This window comes from Panthera pardus, unplaced genomic scaffold, assembly GCF_024362965.1.
Source record: "Panthera pardus isolate Hobbes unplaced genomic scaffold, ASM2436296v1 HiC_scaffold_12, whole genome shotgun sequence".
Lineage (NCBI taxonomy): Eukaryota > Metazoa > Chordata > Mammalia > Carnivora > Felidae > Panthera > Panthera pardus.
The window spans coordinates 6,402,666-6,421,476 of record NW_026526677.1 but is presented as its reverse complement, the minus strand read 5'-3'; the positions used below and the strand labels follow the sequence as shown (position 1 = coordinate 6,421,476).

The 18,811-nt window shown below is 59.6% G+C and overlaps 2 protein-coding genes across 2 annotated transcripts; one reads left to right on the top strand and one right to left on the bottom strand.

Annotated features, from left to right (window-relative positions):
- Window positions 1–245: 245 nt before the first annotated feature.
- Window positions 246–4,485, bottom strand: YIF1A (Yip1 interacting factor homolog A, membrane trafficking protein). The gene is given in 10 exon segments (XM_053899428.1): window positions 246–448; window positions 548–641; window positions 994–1,148; window positions 1,320–1,381; window positions 2,884–2,962; window positions 3,098–3,202; window positions 3,367–3,395; window positions 3,398–3,442; window positions 3,445–3,576; window positions 4,266–4,485. Coding segments are annotated over 10 exon segments (879 nt in total). The 5' UTR covers window positions 4,297–4,485; the 3' UTR covers window positions 246–301.
- Window positions 4,486–6,782: 2,297 nt separating this feature from the next.
- On the top strand, window positions 6,783–11,763 carry TMEM151A (transmembrane protein 151A). The gene is made up of 2 exons (XM_019415055.2): window positions 6,783–7,047; window positions 9,266–11,763. The coding sequence occupies exons 1-2, from the start codon at window positions 6,973–6,975 to the stop codon at window positions 10,589–10,591; spliced, it is 1,401 nt and encodes a 466-aa protein (XP_019270600.1). The 5' UTR covers window positions 6,783–6,972; the 3' UTR covers window positions 10,592–11,763.
- The last annotated feature ends 7,048 nt before the right edge of the window (window positions 11,764–18,811 follow it).

Here is an 18,811-nt window from a genome sequence, read left to right as displayed (position 1 = left end):
GGATCAGAGAGGCCTTCGAGGTCTCCTTGGCAGCTGCTCCCTTCTGTCCTCACTTTCCTGGTCACAGCCAAACAGCTATCGCTGCTAAAACCCTTCCATCTGCCTTTCAAAGCAGTAGCAAGACCACCAACTCCAGGAAGCCCTCCCCTGGGTCCCTAGAGCCCGATAAACCCTGGGCAATGGAGACCACCCCCCCTCCCACCACCACCACCACCTCAGGCCCCAGGAACAAGGGTCAAATACAATCAAGGAAATCAAATCTTCAATATATGGAAAAATCAGTGCCAGTGGGAGCCAAAGGTCACCGGATCAGGTGGAAGGTCAGCCAGTATATGATGAGGGGCTGGAAGGCTGCAGCTCCCAGAGTCAGGTAGAGCTGGAGACGCTGCCGGGGAGCTGGGCCCCCCATAGTGTCGGGGCCCAGGGCTGCTGTTCGCAAAGAGCGCACCTAGAAGAAAGGAGAGAGCTGAAGCCGTGCCAGGATGGGGAGGCTCGGCCCCAGCTCCAACCCCGGGGGAAGAGGCGGGAGGGGCAGCCCCAGACTCACGATGAAGTACATGAGTGAAGACGAAGTCCAGGCCAGTGCCACATAGTAGCCATCGCTGCCGAAAAGCAGCCCTGTGAGCACACTGAGGATCATCCTGCAGGGGTGTGGGGTGTTGGGAGGGGTGGGGGGAGAGGAGAAAGAAGATGTTGGAGACCTTCCAACGATCCAGGCCTGAGACCGGCCCCACCACCCAGCCTAGACCCTGACCACCACCGCTGGGGCCCTTTATCTCCAATCTGTCCCCACAGGGTCCTAGACTCAAAATGAATCTGGCAGGCCTAGGACTCAGCCCTAGCACCTGGATCTGAGACCTCCTTCACGACCCCAGCTCAAGGCCCTTCTCCCCTGTGTTCCCGGAGCGGCTCTCCATACATTCTTGATCTAACAACAGTACACAGTTCCCGAGACGAGTGCGAAAGAGTGCAGGGGAGTGCAGGGGTACTCACCCCACATATTTGTAGCCGCTGTAGGCTAGCAGGTGGAAGGTGCTCAGGTCACTGCGCACGGTGGCCAGGTAGACGCCTAGGAGCAGGGCTAGCACCTCCATCACGACCCACACCAGCGCCGTGCTTGCACACAGGCCCAGCACTTCTGGGAGAACCTGTGGCCACGAGGGGGTGGGGGTGGGGGTGAGTTCAGACACCAGCCATCCTGTTTGGCAGGTTGAGCCTGAGGACATGGGGTGGGCTTAGGACCTGCCACAGGTCCCCTGGGGAGGTGAGGAGAGCAGTCAGGAGGGAAAGCTGGTAGGAACGGAGGAGGGCCTTGGCACTGACCTTTTCTGAATGCCCAGTGCCATCCCAGCCAACAGCACGTAGGTGATGAAGGCCATTGCTGCCAAGAGCCAGAGAGATGCCGTCAGCCTGTTTTCCTCAATCCGAACCCCCTAACTGGGTATTTGAGGCCATTTACACTCCCCACTCTTCTCCCTATACTTCCTTCCCTGCATATCCCCTCATGCTCAGCCTCCATAGTCAGCTCCCCAATACCCTGCCTGCTCAGCTCTCTCTCCCTGTGTAAATGCTACCTGACCCTTCTCTCAGGACCACCAAGCTGCCTCCTTCCCTATCCCTGTGCTAGGAAATTTACCAGCTTCCTGCTGTGACTCTAACTACATCACAGGCCAGGGCATTGCTAATCCTAGATGAGCTGGCAGGGGCCAAACTGATCTCACACAAGACTATAGGACCAAAATACAGGCTTGAAGACAACTCAGGCTGTCCCTGGAGTCCAGGCCATGAGGATGACTTCTTCTTACGTCTGGCCATTGGCACTGGCTATGGCTCTGGCCATCCTGCCAACATAGAGGGCTCCAGGTTTACCTCTGCTGTTTGCACAAAAGCTCAGAGCCAGTGGGAGCTGGGCTTTCACAGCAACTGTAACTCTTCAGCCCTGTTCTCTGCCCCCTGAAGCACCAGAACTGATGTGCCCACCAAAGAGCACAGGGTCTGGAGTCAGGAGCCAGCTCTATCACCTATAAGCTACGTGGCGTCAAAGAGATTCGAGTCTCTCTGATCCTTGGCTTCAACATGGAAAACAGAGATGGCAGTTCCTGCCTTACCAGGTGGCTCTGAGAGAAAATGGAATGAAGGATGGAAGAACCTGTGGCCCTCCCAGAGCAACTGGGCTGACTGGCTGCCCTCACTAGCACTGGCTGCTCTAGCAACCCCACTGAGGGCTGACCCGGGCACACTCACCCCTACTCTAGGGTACCCACCACGGGCTGCGCCTTGTACAGGCCCCGGGACAGAGAGGAGTCAAATGCAGAGTCTGCCAGCCGCTATACAACGTGGGCGGCCTGACCCCGTGCCATGTGCCAGGTGGACGGGCGGTTATGGGAGCCCATAAGGGAGTGATCACTTCCTCAGAGGAGGAAATGTTGGAGCAGGACTTGGGGGGTAAGTAACAATGACAGTAATGATTAAAGTGTGCTTCCTGCTGAGCACACATCACCTCACTGAAGCTCCACCGCAATCCTTTGTGGTAGAGACTGTGGTTATTCCTGGTTTCCGGAAGAATAAAAGTAGCCAGCCTGAGGTCCCATAGCCGGAAGTTGCAGGGCCAGGTCTAAACCCAGAGCTCCAGGCTGGAGAGGGACATGGTCCCAGTCAAGAGGCAAGAAGGTCTCCAAAGGGAACACCCTGAGGGCACTGAAGGCACAGCCAGGAAATCCCTCACCGGTCCCCCTACTCTCGCCTACCTGGCGTCTAGCAATCGCCACACACAAAAGCACCAAAAGCAGATGCTGAATCGGCGCGTGAGCCTCTCTCTTCTCACTGGTGCCTCGAGGCACAGGTCCCCCCACAACTCCCAGCCCAGGTCAAAGAAAGACTCACTGGGGATATAGAGGTCAGGGGCGTTGAGATCTTGCCGTGGTGGCAGAGGCATGTCGCGACTGTACTGCACTTCCCAGTTCTGGCGGCGGCGGCGGCGGCCAGGTCAGGAGTAAAGATGAGAAGAGAAGAAAGGGCGTTGAGGTCTGGGGGCCAAACTCTGGGAAAGGATGGGGGAGGCACAGGGCCCCGCCAGTTCACCTGGTAGGCAGCTCACCTGGTGTGTGTAGGGGAAGACCAGTAGCCCCAACTTCTTGGCCACATAGGCTGTGTCCACAGCAAAAAAATACTTGAGTTTGTTCACAGACACAAAACGGTGCAGCTGGGAGAGGAGAGAGGAGGCTGTGGGCAAGCTGCACACCAAACCTCAGGGTGCTCCAGGGTGTGCTCCTTCCCTGAGGGCTGCTGTGACAATTAGGTGGGATCCCGTGATGCCCCAGCCCTGGCCAGAAATCTTTCCACCCTTGCCCTGGGGGCAGGCCACACCTCCTTGTGCACCATGTCCTTCCCATGGATGCGATGGAGCTGCCATAGGCCATAGCCACGTTGGCCATGGGGTCCCAAGCAAGTGGTTGACATTGAAGGCCACGTCGGCTCCTGGGGCTGGGTATCCCCCTGGCTGGCTGGAGTAACCACCGCTTGTGTCATCGAAGAGGGGAGGGGGATCTGGAGCTGCCCGGGCCCTGTGCTTGGAGCCTGTGGGTTTGTAGGTACTAGAGTAGGTGACAGGAATACCAAGCATGAGCCCAAACCACCACCCCCTCCCCAGACTGCGCAGCCCTGTATGGGTCCTGGGGGCACCAAGCAATCAGTTAGTGAAATACATGCTGGATGGGGATAGGTAATCCAGAAAGAACTTTGAAGAAGGACCCTTTCCCAGAGGTGTTAAATGTAGGCAAAGAAAGAGCTAAGCAGCACCTGGAAGTGGTTGCCCACCTGGGGGCTCCTGGGGTCTTCTCAAGGGAAGTGATCTCTGAATTGAGCCTTGGGAGAGTGAGTAGAAGTTTACTAGGTGGAGAAGATAACTGGGAAGGCATCCGCATAAACAAGAGTGGGAAAGAAGACAGCTGAGTACCCAAAGGCCCTGCGCAGCGGCGAGGGCCCCTACCAGGGTCATGACAGGTAAAGAAAGTTTTGGAGGCAGACTCCGTTTGTGCTGGTCTAGCATGGGCAACCCAGCTGTGCTGTCACCGCCCGATCTCGGGATTGGGCCGAGGGCGAAGTCCGGGACGCGTTGCCGAGTCGCGCAGGGCGGAAACCCGAAAGACACCCGCCGCCCCGGGGAGCGGTCACGGCTGCCCCTCTCCCTCGGGGTGAGAGGGCCGCGCCGCCGACCCTCCTCCGGCCGGTCGGGCCGCGTCCCACCCGCCCCGCGCCCCACGCACCGTGGGCTCCGTATCCCGAGTGATAAGCCATGGCCGCGATGCTGGCTCTCCCCAGGGGCCCGCTGCGCCGCCTCGTGGGTGAGAATACTAATAAGGCAGCAGCTCCGCACCCTGGGCACCGACTGAGGTTATGGAGAAGCCCGACACGTCCGCGAGCTCTTCGACCACAGCCGCCATGTCCGCAGCGTTATCCTCCGTCGCCTGCCATTGGCTCCTCGGCGGCGCCAACTCGCCCCTCCCTTCTCCCAATTGGCTGCTGGCGCGGCCTCGCTGAATTGGATTCGGCAGTAGTCAACTTCCGGGAGGAGGATAGGCGGAGCAATTCGAGGCACTCTCGGATTGGATGTTGCGTTTGCTAGTTTGTGCCCAGAACAGCCAATAGTTGGGTTAAAGTAAGAGGGTGTTGAGAATTATTTCCGCGCCTGCGCAGTGGGGCACTTGACGCTCGCCCTGCCACGACTACACCGGTTGGAGACCTGGAGGAGGCGGGAGTCCGGGTACCAAGTTTCGCTCGCCGGATGTGCTCCAGGAGGGGATGGGTCGGTGGGGTTCTATCAAGTCCCACCCCTCGGGGCTCCTGCCTCTCCCTCTCAATGCTCTCTTTCCTCTCCCGTCCTCCATACTCCCCCCAGCCCTGGAGCGGAGCCCAGGCAACCCGCGAGGTGTTTAGTAGGAGGCCGCGCCGGGTAGTGACAGCGCGGCCAAGCGAGCCCCGGAAGCTGGCTCCTCCCCCCGCTCCCACCCCTCCTTCCCGCGCGGGTGCTGTCCGTTGTCCGGTGCTGAAATATCCCACAGCCACTGACGGCTATCCTGCAGACCCCGGGACCCTGCTGCTCTTGAGACACACGTACACACTACAAATATTGAAAATTCCAGAAGGTCTGAAATCCCAGAGATTGGGTCTGAGCTCTTGATTGAGGGTCTGGGCTCTTGAGACACACGTACATTACAAATATTGAAAAATCCAGAAGGTCTGAAGTCCCAGAGATTGGATGGTATCGTTCGTTGGGACAGGATCCTGCACCAGTCCTGGCCCGTCAACTCTCCCGTGGTCCAGACGATTTAGGGGGTGGAGGTGTGCTGATCCACCTCCTGAAGCTGCAGCTGATACTCCTGAGTCATTGCTGCCCTTGCCGCCCATCTTAAAGTGAAGCTGGGGTTTCCTTCCTCTCCGCCCAGTTTCTGACCACTCGCACCCTCCTCGGCAACAGTCTTCAGGGGCCTCTCTCACACACTTTCAGCCACCACTTTCTAGAGAGCAAAATCAGGTCCTCTGCGATCTGCCTCTAGTTAGCTAGCCAGTGTCTGGTTACACCAGGTTACTCTCCTACTGTCTGAACACAACCCACGTGGTCTAATCGCAGTGTCTTTGCTCAAAAGTCCCCTCCACCTGGGATGCCCTTCCTCCTCATATCCATTTGTCGAAAGTCTAGTTATCCTTTAAGAATCAGTTTGACTTGTGTCTCAGAGAGACAAAGGGAACAGAGGAATGACCTGGCTGGGGGTTGAACCTGGAGGCCGAGTTCTAGGCTCCCTCTGGGAACACCACTTTGCCCTGTATGTAAATTCCATTAGGACAGGCCCTGTGTCTTTCTCCACTCCTACCCTTGTCTTCACAGTGCCAAGCGCAGTACTTGGATATAGAAGATATCCAATAAACATCTGTGCCCAATAAATAAATAATCAATAAATAAATGTAGCCCTGGGTCAGTCCTTTACTCTCTCGACCATTTCAATACCTCATCTTCAAATGGGTAGGGATATTAAACTGAATGGTCTTTGAGTTCCCTTTGCAAAAAAAAAAAAAAAAAAAAGAAAAAAAAGAAAAAAAAAGTCGTAAAGCAACCCAACCTAGCATTGCAGTTCCCTGTGTCCCACCAACTGATTGTCTACCTTGAGGGCTAGGTCCAGACCCAGAGGCAGATGGGCTGAGGCCCCTGAGGGCCAGGGAACAACACTGGGGCCACCACGTGGAATGAGGGTGTCCTCCCATGAAGGACAGATCCCATTCCCCTGTACGTCATGATGAATGCTTGTGCACCTTTCTACTCCCATTTCTCAGATGGGAAAACGGAGGTTGAGGTGAAAAGTGCAGGCCCAAGGTCACGAAGCTTGGGGCCCTGGGTGTCCTGGCCTGCGCAACCTGCCTGCTCTACGTGAAGCCCGCACCTCGGGCCAGCAAATGAGGCGTATCTCACCTTTCTGGGTTGTAACCGCTTTCTCCCCTACACGCAAGGCTTCCGGGGTGGGGTCCAGGTGGGCTTAGGCTTGGGCCTACACTTCAGAGACGGGACCGCGGGGGGGTATTACCCATCTTCGAGATTCCCTGTCCTCATTTTACAGCAGGGGCAACAGGCTCTGAGAGCAAGGACTCGGCCAAGGTCGCAAGCGCCAGCGCGGCGGGAGGGGAACCCAAGCTTGGGTCCGCCAGACTGGGGTTCTCGGGGGCGGAGGCAGCGCCCGCCGGTGCCAGGCGCTGCCGGCGGCGCCGCGGGTGCCGCGGGGGGCGGGGTCAGCGGAGGGCGGGGCGCCGGGCACCGCGGCCGCCAACGCTGCCGCCGCCACCGCGCTCGAGCTCGAGCTCCGCGCACTCCCTGTGCGGCCGCCGAGCCGAGCGGACGCCCTCGGGGCCGCGCCGCAGCCCTCTGCGCTCCCCCCCTATCATGCCCGGGGCCCGGGCCCGGGCCGCCCAAGCAGCCAGGACACCATGCCCGAGGGCGGCGGAGGAGACAGCGGGGAGGTGCCCGAGTTCATCCCGGACGGCGAGCCGCTGCGGGAGGAGGTACGGCCGCTGTGTGTTGGGGGGCCGGAGCCGGGGCTGGAACAGGGTGAGGGGGACAAGGGAAGGGGCCAACCCCAGGACAGGGGCTGAGGAGGGAAGTCCCCAAACCCCTGTTGCCAATGACGTCATTAGGGTAGCCGGAGCCCTGCGAGGCTAGGGGCTCGCGTGGGGGTCGGGGTGGGGCGGCTGGAAAGGAGGAGGGGGCGATTCCAACCCCGGGCGCCCCTTCTTCCCGCCCCCCGCCCTCCTGTGACGTCAGCGCCCGGCTCCTGCGCGCCCTCCTTCCGCAGCGCTGCCCCTCACCCCCAAGGCCCCGGGGTCAGGCCCCCGGCCCAGCCCAGCGGCTCACGAGGTGCCCGGGCGGCGCCTGCAATGCAGCAGCGGTGGCCGGGACTTGGGGGAGGGAGCGGAGGGAGGAGGGGAAAGAGGAAAGGAGGAGGCCTCCGGTTCCCCTTTTCCCTCTCCCCGTGCTGAGGCCACAGGGCCCATCCTGCTGGCTGGGACCCCCAGGGTGGCCCCTCGTCAGCCCTAGCCAGGGAGAGGGTCCGCAGGGGCCTGGAGCCCCGTGTGGGGTGCTGGGGTGATAGGTGGTGAGTGGCTCTGTGTGTTTGGGCGGCTGTGGTGCGCCTGCGGGCGTGTGAATGTTAGTCCGCGCCCCTCACACCTCGGGTGACGGCGGGGGCCTTGGCTGGAGCGATGTGGTCACGCGTGCATGTGTTCCGTCGCGGGTGGGTTTCTTCTGCGGAGTCTAGGGTGGGTGTCAGGTGGCAGTAGGGGTGGGGTTGGGGGTTGCGCACTGTGGTCAGGTGAGGGTCTGGCGTGTAGCCGGGCCTCCGTCGGTGTGTCATTGGTATTTGCGTGTGTGTCCTGTGGTGGGCGGGTCTGGGTGGGGTGTGTGCCTGTGTGCGTGGGCGAGCGCGTGCGCCTGGCCACCACGTTGCGGTTTGAGGGGTTGTGCCCCGGGCACTGGGGAGGGTCTGGTGCCTGGGATGAACGGGCAGCGCGCACGTCTGTGGCTGGTGGGTCTGTGACAAACACGGTGGGGGTGTGGAGGTGTGGGTGCGTGCATCCGACTGGCCCTGCGGGTCGTGGTGGCGGTGTGTACCTGTGGTGGGTGACTGGCGGGGTAGGACAGGCCACCCTGGGCTGGGCGGGGCGGAGGGGGGGGGCGTTTCCTCTCCTCTCGGGTCCCAGAGTTTGGAGTCGTGGCCCCTTGACTCCACCTCTGCTGTCTCCACCAGGCCACCTCTCCCTTCTCTTTCTTTTTCCCCTCCTTTCCCCACCCCCTCCCCACTTCGGTGTCCACAGGCCCCCTGGAGGTGAGGTGGGGGCTGGGCGGGCAGGGGAGGGCAGGCCAAACCCTCTGGGCCCGGGAGTGGCCCCTGCTGCCCAGCAGCTGTGTTCCACCCCCTCCGTCACAGCTCAGATGGGGGATGGAGGACGGGGGACGTGCTCCATCTGCTCCCCCCAGACTCACACCTCCTCCGTTCCCAGCTCTTCCTCTTTCTCACTTAAGAGCTTCTCCCGAGTCTCCAAGTTGGAACCAAAGGACCAGAGGGAGTCTCAGGGAAACAGTAATAATATTTATTCCCGTGGCCAGACCCTGTGCTGAGATCGCCACGCGGACGATCTCGTTGGATCCTCCCAAACGCCCCAGTTTACAGATGAGGAGACTGAGGTCCAGAGAGGGACCTGCCCGAGTCATACGGTCAGTGGTGGGGCCGGCACTGCCTCCCGAGCGGTGGGGCTCTAAAGCGCATGCTCTTCACCGTCAGGACCCCTGCCGCCCTGGCCTCCCGTGCCAACAGGCCCAGGAACCGGGGCCCAGCGAGGGCAGGAATACGGCCAAGGCCACACGGCAAGTTAAGGGTAGAGCTGGGACCAGCGCTCAGTTTTCTCAGTGGCCAGTCGCGTCCCTTCTTCTCTTGGCAGAGACGGGTCTGTCTTGTCCCTAGGTGCCCTTGGCGGAGATGATGGGGCACAGTGGAGGACAGGCTCGGGGCAGATGGGCCCGAGTTGGACCCCTGCGGCTCCACGGAGTTAGATCTAGGAGGGTGAGGCACGGAGCAGGGGGCTCGCTCCCTCGGAGCCTCGGTTTCCTCCTCCGTGGAGTGGGGAGCGTCGCCCCGCCTCCCTCGCGGGGCTTCGGCAGAGGGCCAGGCGCGGCCGAGGCCGAGGCCCCGTCCTGACCCGCGCCTCTCCTCTCTCCGCCCCGCAGCAGCGGCCCCTGAAACAGTCCCTGGGAAGCTCCCTGTGCCGCGAGTCGCACTGGAAGTGCCTGCTGCTCACCCTGCTCATCCATGCCTGTGGCGCCGTGGTGGCCTGGTGTCGCCTGGCCACGGTGCCGCGGCTGGTCCTGGGGCCCGAGGCGGCTCTGGCCCGCGGGGCCGGGGGCCCGCCGCCCACCTACCCGGCCAGCCCTTGCTCTGACGGCTACCTATACATCCCGCTGGCCTTCGTGTCCCTCCTCTACCTCCTCTACCTGGCCGAGTGCTGGCACTGCCACGTGCGGTCGTGCCAGGCGCCGCGCACCGACGCCAACACCGTGCTCGCCCTGATCCGCCGGCTGCAGCAGGCGCCGCCCTGCGTCTGGTGGAAGGCCACCAGCTACCACTACGTGCGGCGCACCCGCCAGATCACCCGCTACCGGAACGGCGACGCCTACACCACCACGCAGGTCTACCACGAGCGGGCGGACAGCCGCACGGCCCGCGGCGAGTTTGACTACTCGGCCCACGGCGTCCGCGACGTCTCCAAGGAGCTCGTGGGCCTGGCCGACCACGCGGCCACGCGGCTGCGCTTCACCAAGTGCTTCAGCTTCGGCAGCGCCGAGGCCGAGGCCTCGTACCTCACCCAGAGGGCCCGCTTCTTCAGCGCCAACGAGGGCCTGGACGACTACCTGGAGGCCCGCGAGGGCATGCACCTGAAGGACGTGGACTTCCGCGAGTCGCTCATGGTCTTCGCGGACCCCCGCAGCCCGCCCTGGTACGCCCGCGCCTGGGTCTTCTGGCTGGTGTCCGCGGCCACGCTGTCCTGGCCGCTGCGCGTCGTGGCGGCCTACGGCACGGCCCACGTGCACTACCAGGTGGAGAAGCTCTTTGGCGCCGGCTCGCCCCCGCCCGGGGCCGTGCCCAGCGGGCCGCCGCTCTCCCGCGTGGCCACGGTGGACTTCACCGAGCTCGAGTGGCACATCTGCTCCAACCGGCAGCTGGTGCCCAGCTACTCGGAGGCCGTGGTCATGGGCGCCGGCGCCTACCTCCGCGGCTGCCAGCGCTGCCGTCGCTCCCTCAGCAGCAACTCGCTGCCCCCCGCCCGGCCCAGCGGGCCCCGCCTGCCTTTCAGCCGCAGCCGGCTCTCCCTGGGAGCCGGGGGCCGGGCCACCCCGGGGGTCTTCCGGAGCCTGAGCGGGGGGCCGCTGGGGCGCCGGGCAGAGGACACGGAGCCCCTGGAAAGCCCACCGTGTTACGAGGACGCCCTTTACTTCCCGGTGCTCATCGTCCACGGCGACGGCGGCTGCCAGGGGGACGGGCAGGGGGCGCCCTGAGACCCGCACGGCGCCCGGAGCGGCCTCCTCCCCGCCGTCCCACCGTGGGCTCCGACGCCCGAGCGGTCGGTCGTTGTCCAAGACGGGAGGGAAAACAGACCAGCGCACGAGGGGTGGGGGTGGGGCCAGGCCCTTAAACAGACTGAAGGACCGGAGGGCGTAAGCGGACGGACGCGGCCGAAGTTGAGTCTCTGAACCGTCCCGGCATGGCTCCCGCCCCCCCACCCCCCCCACCCCCCCACCCCACGGCCACGTTCCACCCCTGCACTGTCGTCTGGTGATCTGGCTTAAGGCCCTCTCGGGCTGGGCAGGGGGGCGAGTTTCCAGAGAGCCCGAGATGGGGGACGAGTCCTGGGGACAGCTGTTGCACGCGGCGCAGGGCCGCCTCTGGGCTCCGCCCTACGTGGCTGAGGCCGCACTGGGAGCCCTCGAGCGACCCAGAAGCACAAATTGGTGGTTTGGGGCCATGCCCTGTTGGGCTGGCCTCCACGAAGTGGAGGAGCTGGCCGTGGGGCGGCACCGTAGCCTTGGCCCCACTACGGGCCCGAAGTCCCCCTCCTCCTGCCCTCACAAGCCCTTCCCTGCCTGCCCTCTGGTCTCTGCTGAGGGCCAGTCCCTGATCACACTCCGCAGCACAGCCCCTCTACTGGGAGCCCGGTTCTTAGAGCACAGCCTCGTCCCGCCCCCCCCAGCCCCCAGTTTTTCCCTGGTACACCCTCCCCCCACCTCCAGCTCCCCTATGACCTGGGGTTCCTTCTCAGGGCCCTACCTTAAGCCCACATCCCCTGGTCTCGGCCCCTGTCCCTCACGAAGTCCACATCTGCCTCTGCCGGCCACACGCACACACCCCGGGCTTGGCCCTCCCACTGCCCCCACCCCCGACTTCTCTGCTCTTCACCTTCCTGATGACCCACGGGGCCCCGGGCCACGGGGCATCCGAGGGACCTCGGCCTTGGCCACAGCCTCTTGGACGATGCACCTGCTCGGCCATGGAGGCGCCTGCCTCTCCCATCAGTGGGGCCTGGCCCAGGAGACACCGTCCCTCCTCCAGGGAGGAGAGAGAAGTCCCTTCCCTTCCAAATGGGGTTTCCGCCCCCTCTGAGGGGCCGGTGGGGGGAGGGGGGCGAGGAGGCAGAGAAGAATGCAGATAAAATAAAAGGTATGAAATGGAAGGTCTTCTCACGTGCGTTCCTGAGCGGTGGGTCCAAGGCCACTACCGGCACAACGGGCTACCCCGGGTCAGCGATGCAATGCTCGGTCGTGGAAGGGGACTCAGGGTCGGACTCCAGTGTTCCCAGGAGCAAGGTAAGCCGAGAGGGAACCCCCTGCCCAGCCTAGGGCCTGAGACTCAGGTTCGAGTCGCCGCAGCTGACTCCAACCGACCGGCACCTGGGGCACTTCTAAGGCGGTGTCCAAGCGGTCCCCCTTCTAGCCCGGGGCGGGGGGGGTGGTGGGTCTTCATTCTGCCGCTGGGCCTGCTGGGGACTAAGGGACTGGTGACTGCTCCCCAAAGTTGGGGGGGGGGGAAGAGCCACGATCTGTGGTGCGAATTCAGTTCCCCTGATGGCTGTCAGCGTTAGTGGTTCAGGGGAACGGGCACCGAGGATGTTGGAGGACACAAGGTGGGAGACAGCCAGCCCCCAGTCGGCGCGTGGGATCTGAAGGCCAAGAGGAAGGTCAAAGCAAGGGCCTCCCTCACGCCCGGAGGTGGCATCTTCGCATGTATGCCTGTGCCGGCTGTGCACCGGGCCGAGGGGCAAATGTGGGTGGGATCCACCGTGGGCCACCCCTCAAGCCCTGACGTGGATCTGTGTCCACCTGGAGAAAGGCACCCTTTTCCGATTTGTGCAAAGGCACCGTAAGGACTCATGGTGGCCCTAGAAGGCGGCCGAGCATGGGTGCGATTCCCCTGGGCGGAGACAGGGCGGGGTGTGTTCCGGGCCATGGGAGCTGCATTCCCAAAGTCACGGGGGCGGGGCATGAAGCGTGAAGAGGGGTAGAGGCAGACTGCCCTGGGAGAGTTGGCTGAGGCCTTCGGTACCAAACCCCAGAACGCATCTGAAAGCTGGAGCAAACCGGAGCCTCCAAGGTGGTTGAGCAGGTAAGTGACAAGGTCAGGCCCACATGTTAGCATCTTAGGCAAAGTCCAGCTGCTTGCTGGCCGGGGCGGGGGTGGGGGAGGTGGAGGGTGGTGGTAGAGACCAAAGCTTTCCCTGGGCATCACTGCCTCACTTCTTTGGGAGTGAGTTCAGGTCTTTGTCCAGAAACCACTTGAAGAAACTCCATGGTGCCCAAACATTTGAGGAAGCTGCATGGGCAGTGTGTGTGTGGGCGGCGGCAGGGGGGTGGTTACTGGCTCCAGCTCCTTCCCGTGGAGATTGCGTCTTCCACCGTCCTCTGTCCGCAGCCACCAGCTACCTGCTGGCCGTGATCTCCTCTCCTCTCCTCCTCAACAGCAGAACCCCAGTTTTACTTCCGATGGCAGTGATCCCGGCTGAAAGGCCACATTTCCAGCCTCCCTGGCACATACAATGTGACTGCGTGACTGAATTTTAGGATTTGAGATGTAAGGAGAAGGTGTTGGAAAAGATTTTTAAGAATGCTCCTTGAAATAGAAATAATCTTGGTGAAGGCTAGTTCTATCTCCTTGTTTCCTCCTGCATTCCGCCTGGGATGCAGATGTGATGGTTGGAACTCCAGCAGCAATGTCGGGCCAGGAGGTGACCTTGAGAATTAGAGCCATGTGGTGAGGATAGTAGAACAAGATAAAAGCCCCCGGGCTTCCCGTGACACCATAGGAGCTTCCTTGTGTCGCCTGCTTCCAGAGTCTCAATAGAAGGAGACATAAGCTTCTAGTTTGTTTAAGCTACTGGTTTTTTCCCTTGTTTCTATTACTGGCATCCTGTGTTAATTGTCTACTGCTACATAACAAGTTACCCCCAAATTTAGTGCCTTAAAACATCAATAATCACTATTATCGCTCCTGGTTTCTGTGGGTGAAGAATTCAGACGGAGAAAACAGGTACGGTTTATCTCTGCTCTGGGACACTTAAGGGGCCTCTGCTGGAAGACTCTGAAGCCAGGGGTGGCTGTTAGAGCCAACACCGAGCTGGCAGAATTCTTAAAAGGAAAATAATGTCTGAGGAAAGGGACAGAGCCTTGTTCCAAAAAGCTCGTAGTCCTCTGCCTTTGCTCTCTGATTGAAACCCGGCAGAGCACGGCCAAAACAGAGCACCCGATTTCCAACCTGCGCCCCAACCCTGCCCCTCTCTGTCTTTTCCATCTCGGTAAATACTGCCGCCCTTCACCCAGTTGCTTACTCCAGACGCCTGCGTGGCAGTCCTCTCCTTCTCCTTCTTTTTCATTATGTAACCTCTCAGACATCGCAAAGGTAGAGACGTTGGTGCACGTGGGCTCTTCGTCCTCAGCACCCAGCTCCACAGCCGTCCCCTACCGTGACCGCTCCTACCCCATCCACGCACACGCACCCCCACTGGGTTATTTTGAAGAAGATCCGCAGGCTGCAGCATTTCATCCACGAACGCCTTCCTCACTCCCCCGCGTGAAAGATATCACCCAGGATTCTCCCTACAACGGCTCTCTAAGCAGCCCCCGGGTCTTCTCCATCTGAAGCCACCACCTTGCTTTGGGCCCCCGGGGGCCCTCCCTCCGGTGACTGCCACAGACTCTGTCAGGCGTCCGCTTCCCCTCGTCCCTTCCAGCCCATGTAGCGTCATCTTGGAATGTTACTCAGATCACATCCCTACCTCATTCAAAATACACTCGTGCCTCCCACCACACATCAAATATAGTCCAGGCTTCTGCCCCAGCCCTCGGACCCCTGTGGGCTCTGGCAGATGCCCCAAGCTCACCTGGAGCCTGATCCCCTTGCCTTACAAAGTCTCAGCCACGGTGGCCTTGTACCCGATCCTAGAACAACCTTCTTCCCTCGAGGTCTTGGCACACGCTGTTCTCCCTCCTGGAGCACTGTTCCTTCACCTAGTTCTTCCCTCGCTCCGCTCGACAGGGCTCAGCTTGTGTGTGAGTCCTGACTGTCTAAGTCCACCTCCCGCCAGCCCCACTGCTATCCTTCGCCTTGGCTCCCTGTGTGCAAGTTCATTATCTGTTTCTTCTGTGCGAACTAAGGCTCTGGGGGGGGGGGGGGGCGGGGGGGCAAGGGGCACCTGAGTGGCTCAGTCAGCTGAGTGTCCAAGTCTTGGTTTAGGGGCAGGTCATGATCTCACAGTTCATAGGTTTGAGCCCCGTGTTGGGCTCTGCACCGACGGTGCGGAGCCTGCTTGGGATCTTCTCTCTCCCTCTCTCTCTATCACTCCCCTGCTCAGGCTCGCTCGCTCTCTCTCAAAATACATAAGTAAGTAAATAAATGGAGTCCCCCACTCCCTGAAGAAAAAAAAAAAAAAAGCTACGGGAGGCAGATGGTCACAGATGCAGATCTTTGAGCTGGACAAAGTGCCAATTCTGCCGCTACGACCTGGGTGATACCACACTTAAAACAGGGCTCAAATATAGTAAATGCTCAGTAAATTTAGCGATAATCATCACTAGTACTATTCTTGTTATGAATCATCAACAGACACTCCCTACCGCATAGACACGCGCTTCACCAGCTGCCAGCTCACGCAGTAGATGTCCAGTGAGCTTGGGCCAAGTGAAGGATTCTTGAGCTCTACTGAGACCTCCAACATCCCAGGGTTCCTGTGTCCCGAGGATGGAGCCGCGGAACCCCTTAGCCAGCGGCCCAGGCCAAAGGAGCTTTATGATCCCAGGAAGGTGAACGGGCCCAAGAAGGGCACCCAGGGAAACGTGGGCTGCGCTCCCCCCCTCCCCGCCCCCGCCCCGCCGTCCAGAGCAAACCACGAAGCTTTGTGTCTCCTTGATGCGGGCCCAGGACCCCTGGCCCCTCAGAGCTTCCCCCAGGTGGCTGGCCCCCGCATTTTTCACGAGTTTCATCTTCTCTCTTACGTCACCCACGCTGCCGTCTATTCTCCGGGGCTCGCGAGTATGAAGTCATCGCCGAGGTGGCCAGGATGTATCTGGAAAGGGTAAGGAGCATCAGGCGTCCAGCCCCAAACTGGCCACACCCCTCAGTCAGGGCCGGCAGCGAGTGCTGTTGTCCTGCTAGGTGAAGGCAAAAAGCTCCTACAAGTCCGATTCAAGAGACAGAAAGAAAAACAGGCTGGCCAACTTCACAAATGCACATCAAGGGCCGGAGGCGGTAGGACTCCAAAGAGGGGTTTCTATCCAGGGGCGCCTGGGCAGCTCACTGCTTGAGCATCTGACTTCAGCTCAGGTCATGATCATGATCTCACGGTTCGGGTTCTTGGGTTCGAGCCCCGCTTCGGGCGCGCTCTGCTCTTCGCGCAGAGTCTGCTTCAGATCTTCTGTCCCCCCCCCCCCTCTCTCTGCCCCTCCCCTGCTCACGCTCTCTCAAAAATAAATAAGCATTAAAATAAAAAAGAGGGGAAAAAAAAGAGAGGAGTTTCTGTCCAGAATGTCAGCTGAGACCAAAATCAGCTGTTTTTCAGTAACCCATGGGTATATTCCAAAAGATAGGTGTATTTTTCTTCTCTTTGCTATTTAAAAAACTCGTAAAATGAGAGAGACCAGAATAAAAATACTGAATTCTTTCAGTAGAAGGATTTCACTGGATGTGTTATAAAAGCACAATATGTTATGAAAGACTACAACAGTATAAAGACTGACATTTTAATAAGCCTCCAAAAAACCTAAAAAGTGAATATAGGATCCTTTAAAAATGCAAGCAGTGTGGACATTTATGAAGTTAGGGTCTGAGTTGCCCTCCTGAACTGCTTGCTTAGCTCAGTCTGTTTCCGGAGTCGAACCCGGAAAGCGACGGGCAGTGAGCGCTGGTACTCGCCAGGCAGTTTCTGTAATGCCTCCAGCCGTGGGGTAGACGGAAAGTCAAACCTCTGTCTTCGGCCTGGACCTCTGTCTTGAGTTCTGGCTTCCGGCATCCAGTTGCCTTCTTGAGGCATCCGCTCAGGTGACCTTCCAAGCCCTGGAGATGCAAAACTGACCGTGTCATTTATCTCCCCAGACCGGCTTCGTCTTGTTTTGTTCTTTTTTAATGTTTATTTTTTATTTTTGAGAGAGAGAGAGAGCGTGAGCGGGGTAGGGGGAGGGGGGGGGCAGAGGATCCAAAGCGGGCTCCACGATGACGGCGGCGAGCCCGATGTGGGCTTTTAACCCAGATCGTGATCTGAGCCCCAGTCGGACGTTCTACCACCTGAGCCACCCAGGCGCTCCTGGCTTCTTCTCCCATGTCCCTGCCTCCATGAATAGCACCTTCCGGGAGCCAAAACCCTTCAGCCACCATTCCTCTCCTTCACAGTCAGCCAGTCACTGAGTCCTGTTCATGTCTGCTCGCCAACCACCTCCCAGTTTTGCTCTCTCCTCCTGTGCCAACTCTGCCTCTGCCTAGGTTCGCATCCCACCCCCTCCTGCCTGGGCAGTGCCCCAAGTCGTCCGCCATATGTATTCTTGCTGTTCTCCCTTGTGGTTTCTCCGTACCCCTGATCCCTTGCGGACTCTCTGATGCACAGTAGGGCTCTCAATAAATATTGGAAAAAAGAGCGAATGGTTTATTGTTTGAGTGGGCAGGGGGTTGCTGTGGCATCCACCTAACACTTCCCTCTGTGGTAGCTCTTATTCCCACGGGGATACGGCGCTTTGTATTGTGTCCAAATGTCCCAAGTCACACACACAGGAACCAGGAAAATAGCCCTGGGTGAGTACTCTGTGAGACTGTCCCACAGCGGGGCACCTCCTAGGGCAGAAAAGAAAATCTATATAATTTTTATTATTTATTTATTAGTGAAAGAAACTGCCACTTAAAAGTTGCCTGCTTGGGGCGCCTGGGTGGCTCAGTCGGTTAAGCGTCCGACTTCGGCTCAGGTCATGATCTCACGGTCCGTGAGTTCGAGCCCCGCGTCGGGCTCTGGGCTGACAGAGCAGAGCCTCGAGCCTGCTTCGGATTCTGTGTCTCCCTCTCTGTCTCTGCACCTGCCTCGCTCACACTCTGTCTGTCTGTCTCTCTCAAAAATAAATCAACATTTAAAAAAAGGTGGCTGGCAACTTTCAAGCGGCAGGGTCTCTCACGAATAAACAAACCAACGATAAAAAATAGATTTTTCTCTTCTGTCGCACTTACCGGATGCTCCATGACAGGACCTGCTCCCTGTGGCTAGTGGAATCTCACCCTGACCTAGAATTCTCTTCCTGGTCCCTAAGCGTGGTGGGCCGAATGGTGGCCCCAAGTAAATATGTCCACTCTCTAGTCTCTGACACCTGTGAACATGTCATCTTGCACAGAGAAAGGGGCTTCGCAGACGGGATTGAAGTTAAGGACCTTGAAGTGGAGAGGGGGTTATTGTGAGACATCCAGGTGGAGACACATTTCAACCAGTCCTTCGGGGACTTCTTTGATCTCCTATTTTCAGCGGCCACAGAGAGTGGAGAATCACCGGAGCCTGGGGAAGCGTCTGTCTGTGGATTGGGCAGCTAATGGGTGGGATGGACTGATCTTCCCATTCCTTCCTCCGAAAGCCTTGTAATTCTTTCCTCTGTAGCGTTCCAAGGGAAGTCTGACCCTTCCAGTGAAGGCCAGTGCTAGGTCTAGGCTGGAGTGAGCCCTCTGGAAAAAGCCACCGCCAGATGTCTGTGTTAGAGCAAGACAATCCACCCTCCCCTAAGAACCAGCCCCCCCCACCGCCCCCGCCGCCAAATTCCAGGTGTGTGGGTTCCTCGTAGGCCTCCATCAGCCATCCTGGATGGGACATGGCCTTCCCAACCTGACTCTGCAAGGCACTCACGGGGCCCTATTCACCTATCATCAGCCACCAGGGGCAAATCTGGCAGCGGAGTGGAGAAAGCGGGGAGGGGAAGGGTTATAGGCATCCCCAGTCCCAAACCTTCTTCCCAGTTCTCCCAGCGTACCTCCATCAGGATCCCGCTGTCCAACGAGGCCCTTCCTTTGATGTAGGACCTGCCACACTGCAGCAAACTCACAGGGAGCCCCAGAATATTATGAAACTTTGAAAGAAACACAGAGACACCAGACCTCTGTCAGACAACTGGCAAACTGCTAGCTTGAGGCTGTTCACAGTTTCAACATTGGATCGCACTGCGTTCCTTCGATGACATAATATCTTTGTGAATCTGGGCTTTTGGCAGCTGCCG

What these genes read in the sequence shown, in the direction of transcription:
- TMEM151A (XM_019415055.2), top strand. Translation starts at nt 6,973, where the DNA reads ATGCCCGAGGGCGGCGGAGGAGACAGCGGGGAGGTGCCCGAGTTCATC. An exon ending in GCGAGCCGCTGCGGGAGGAG is followed by an intron (nt 7,048 to 9,265) that starts GTACGGCCGCTG and finishes TCCGCCCCGCAG; the next exon opens with CAGCGGCCCCTGAAACAGTC.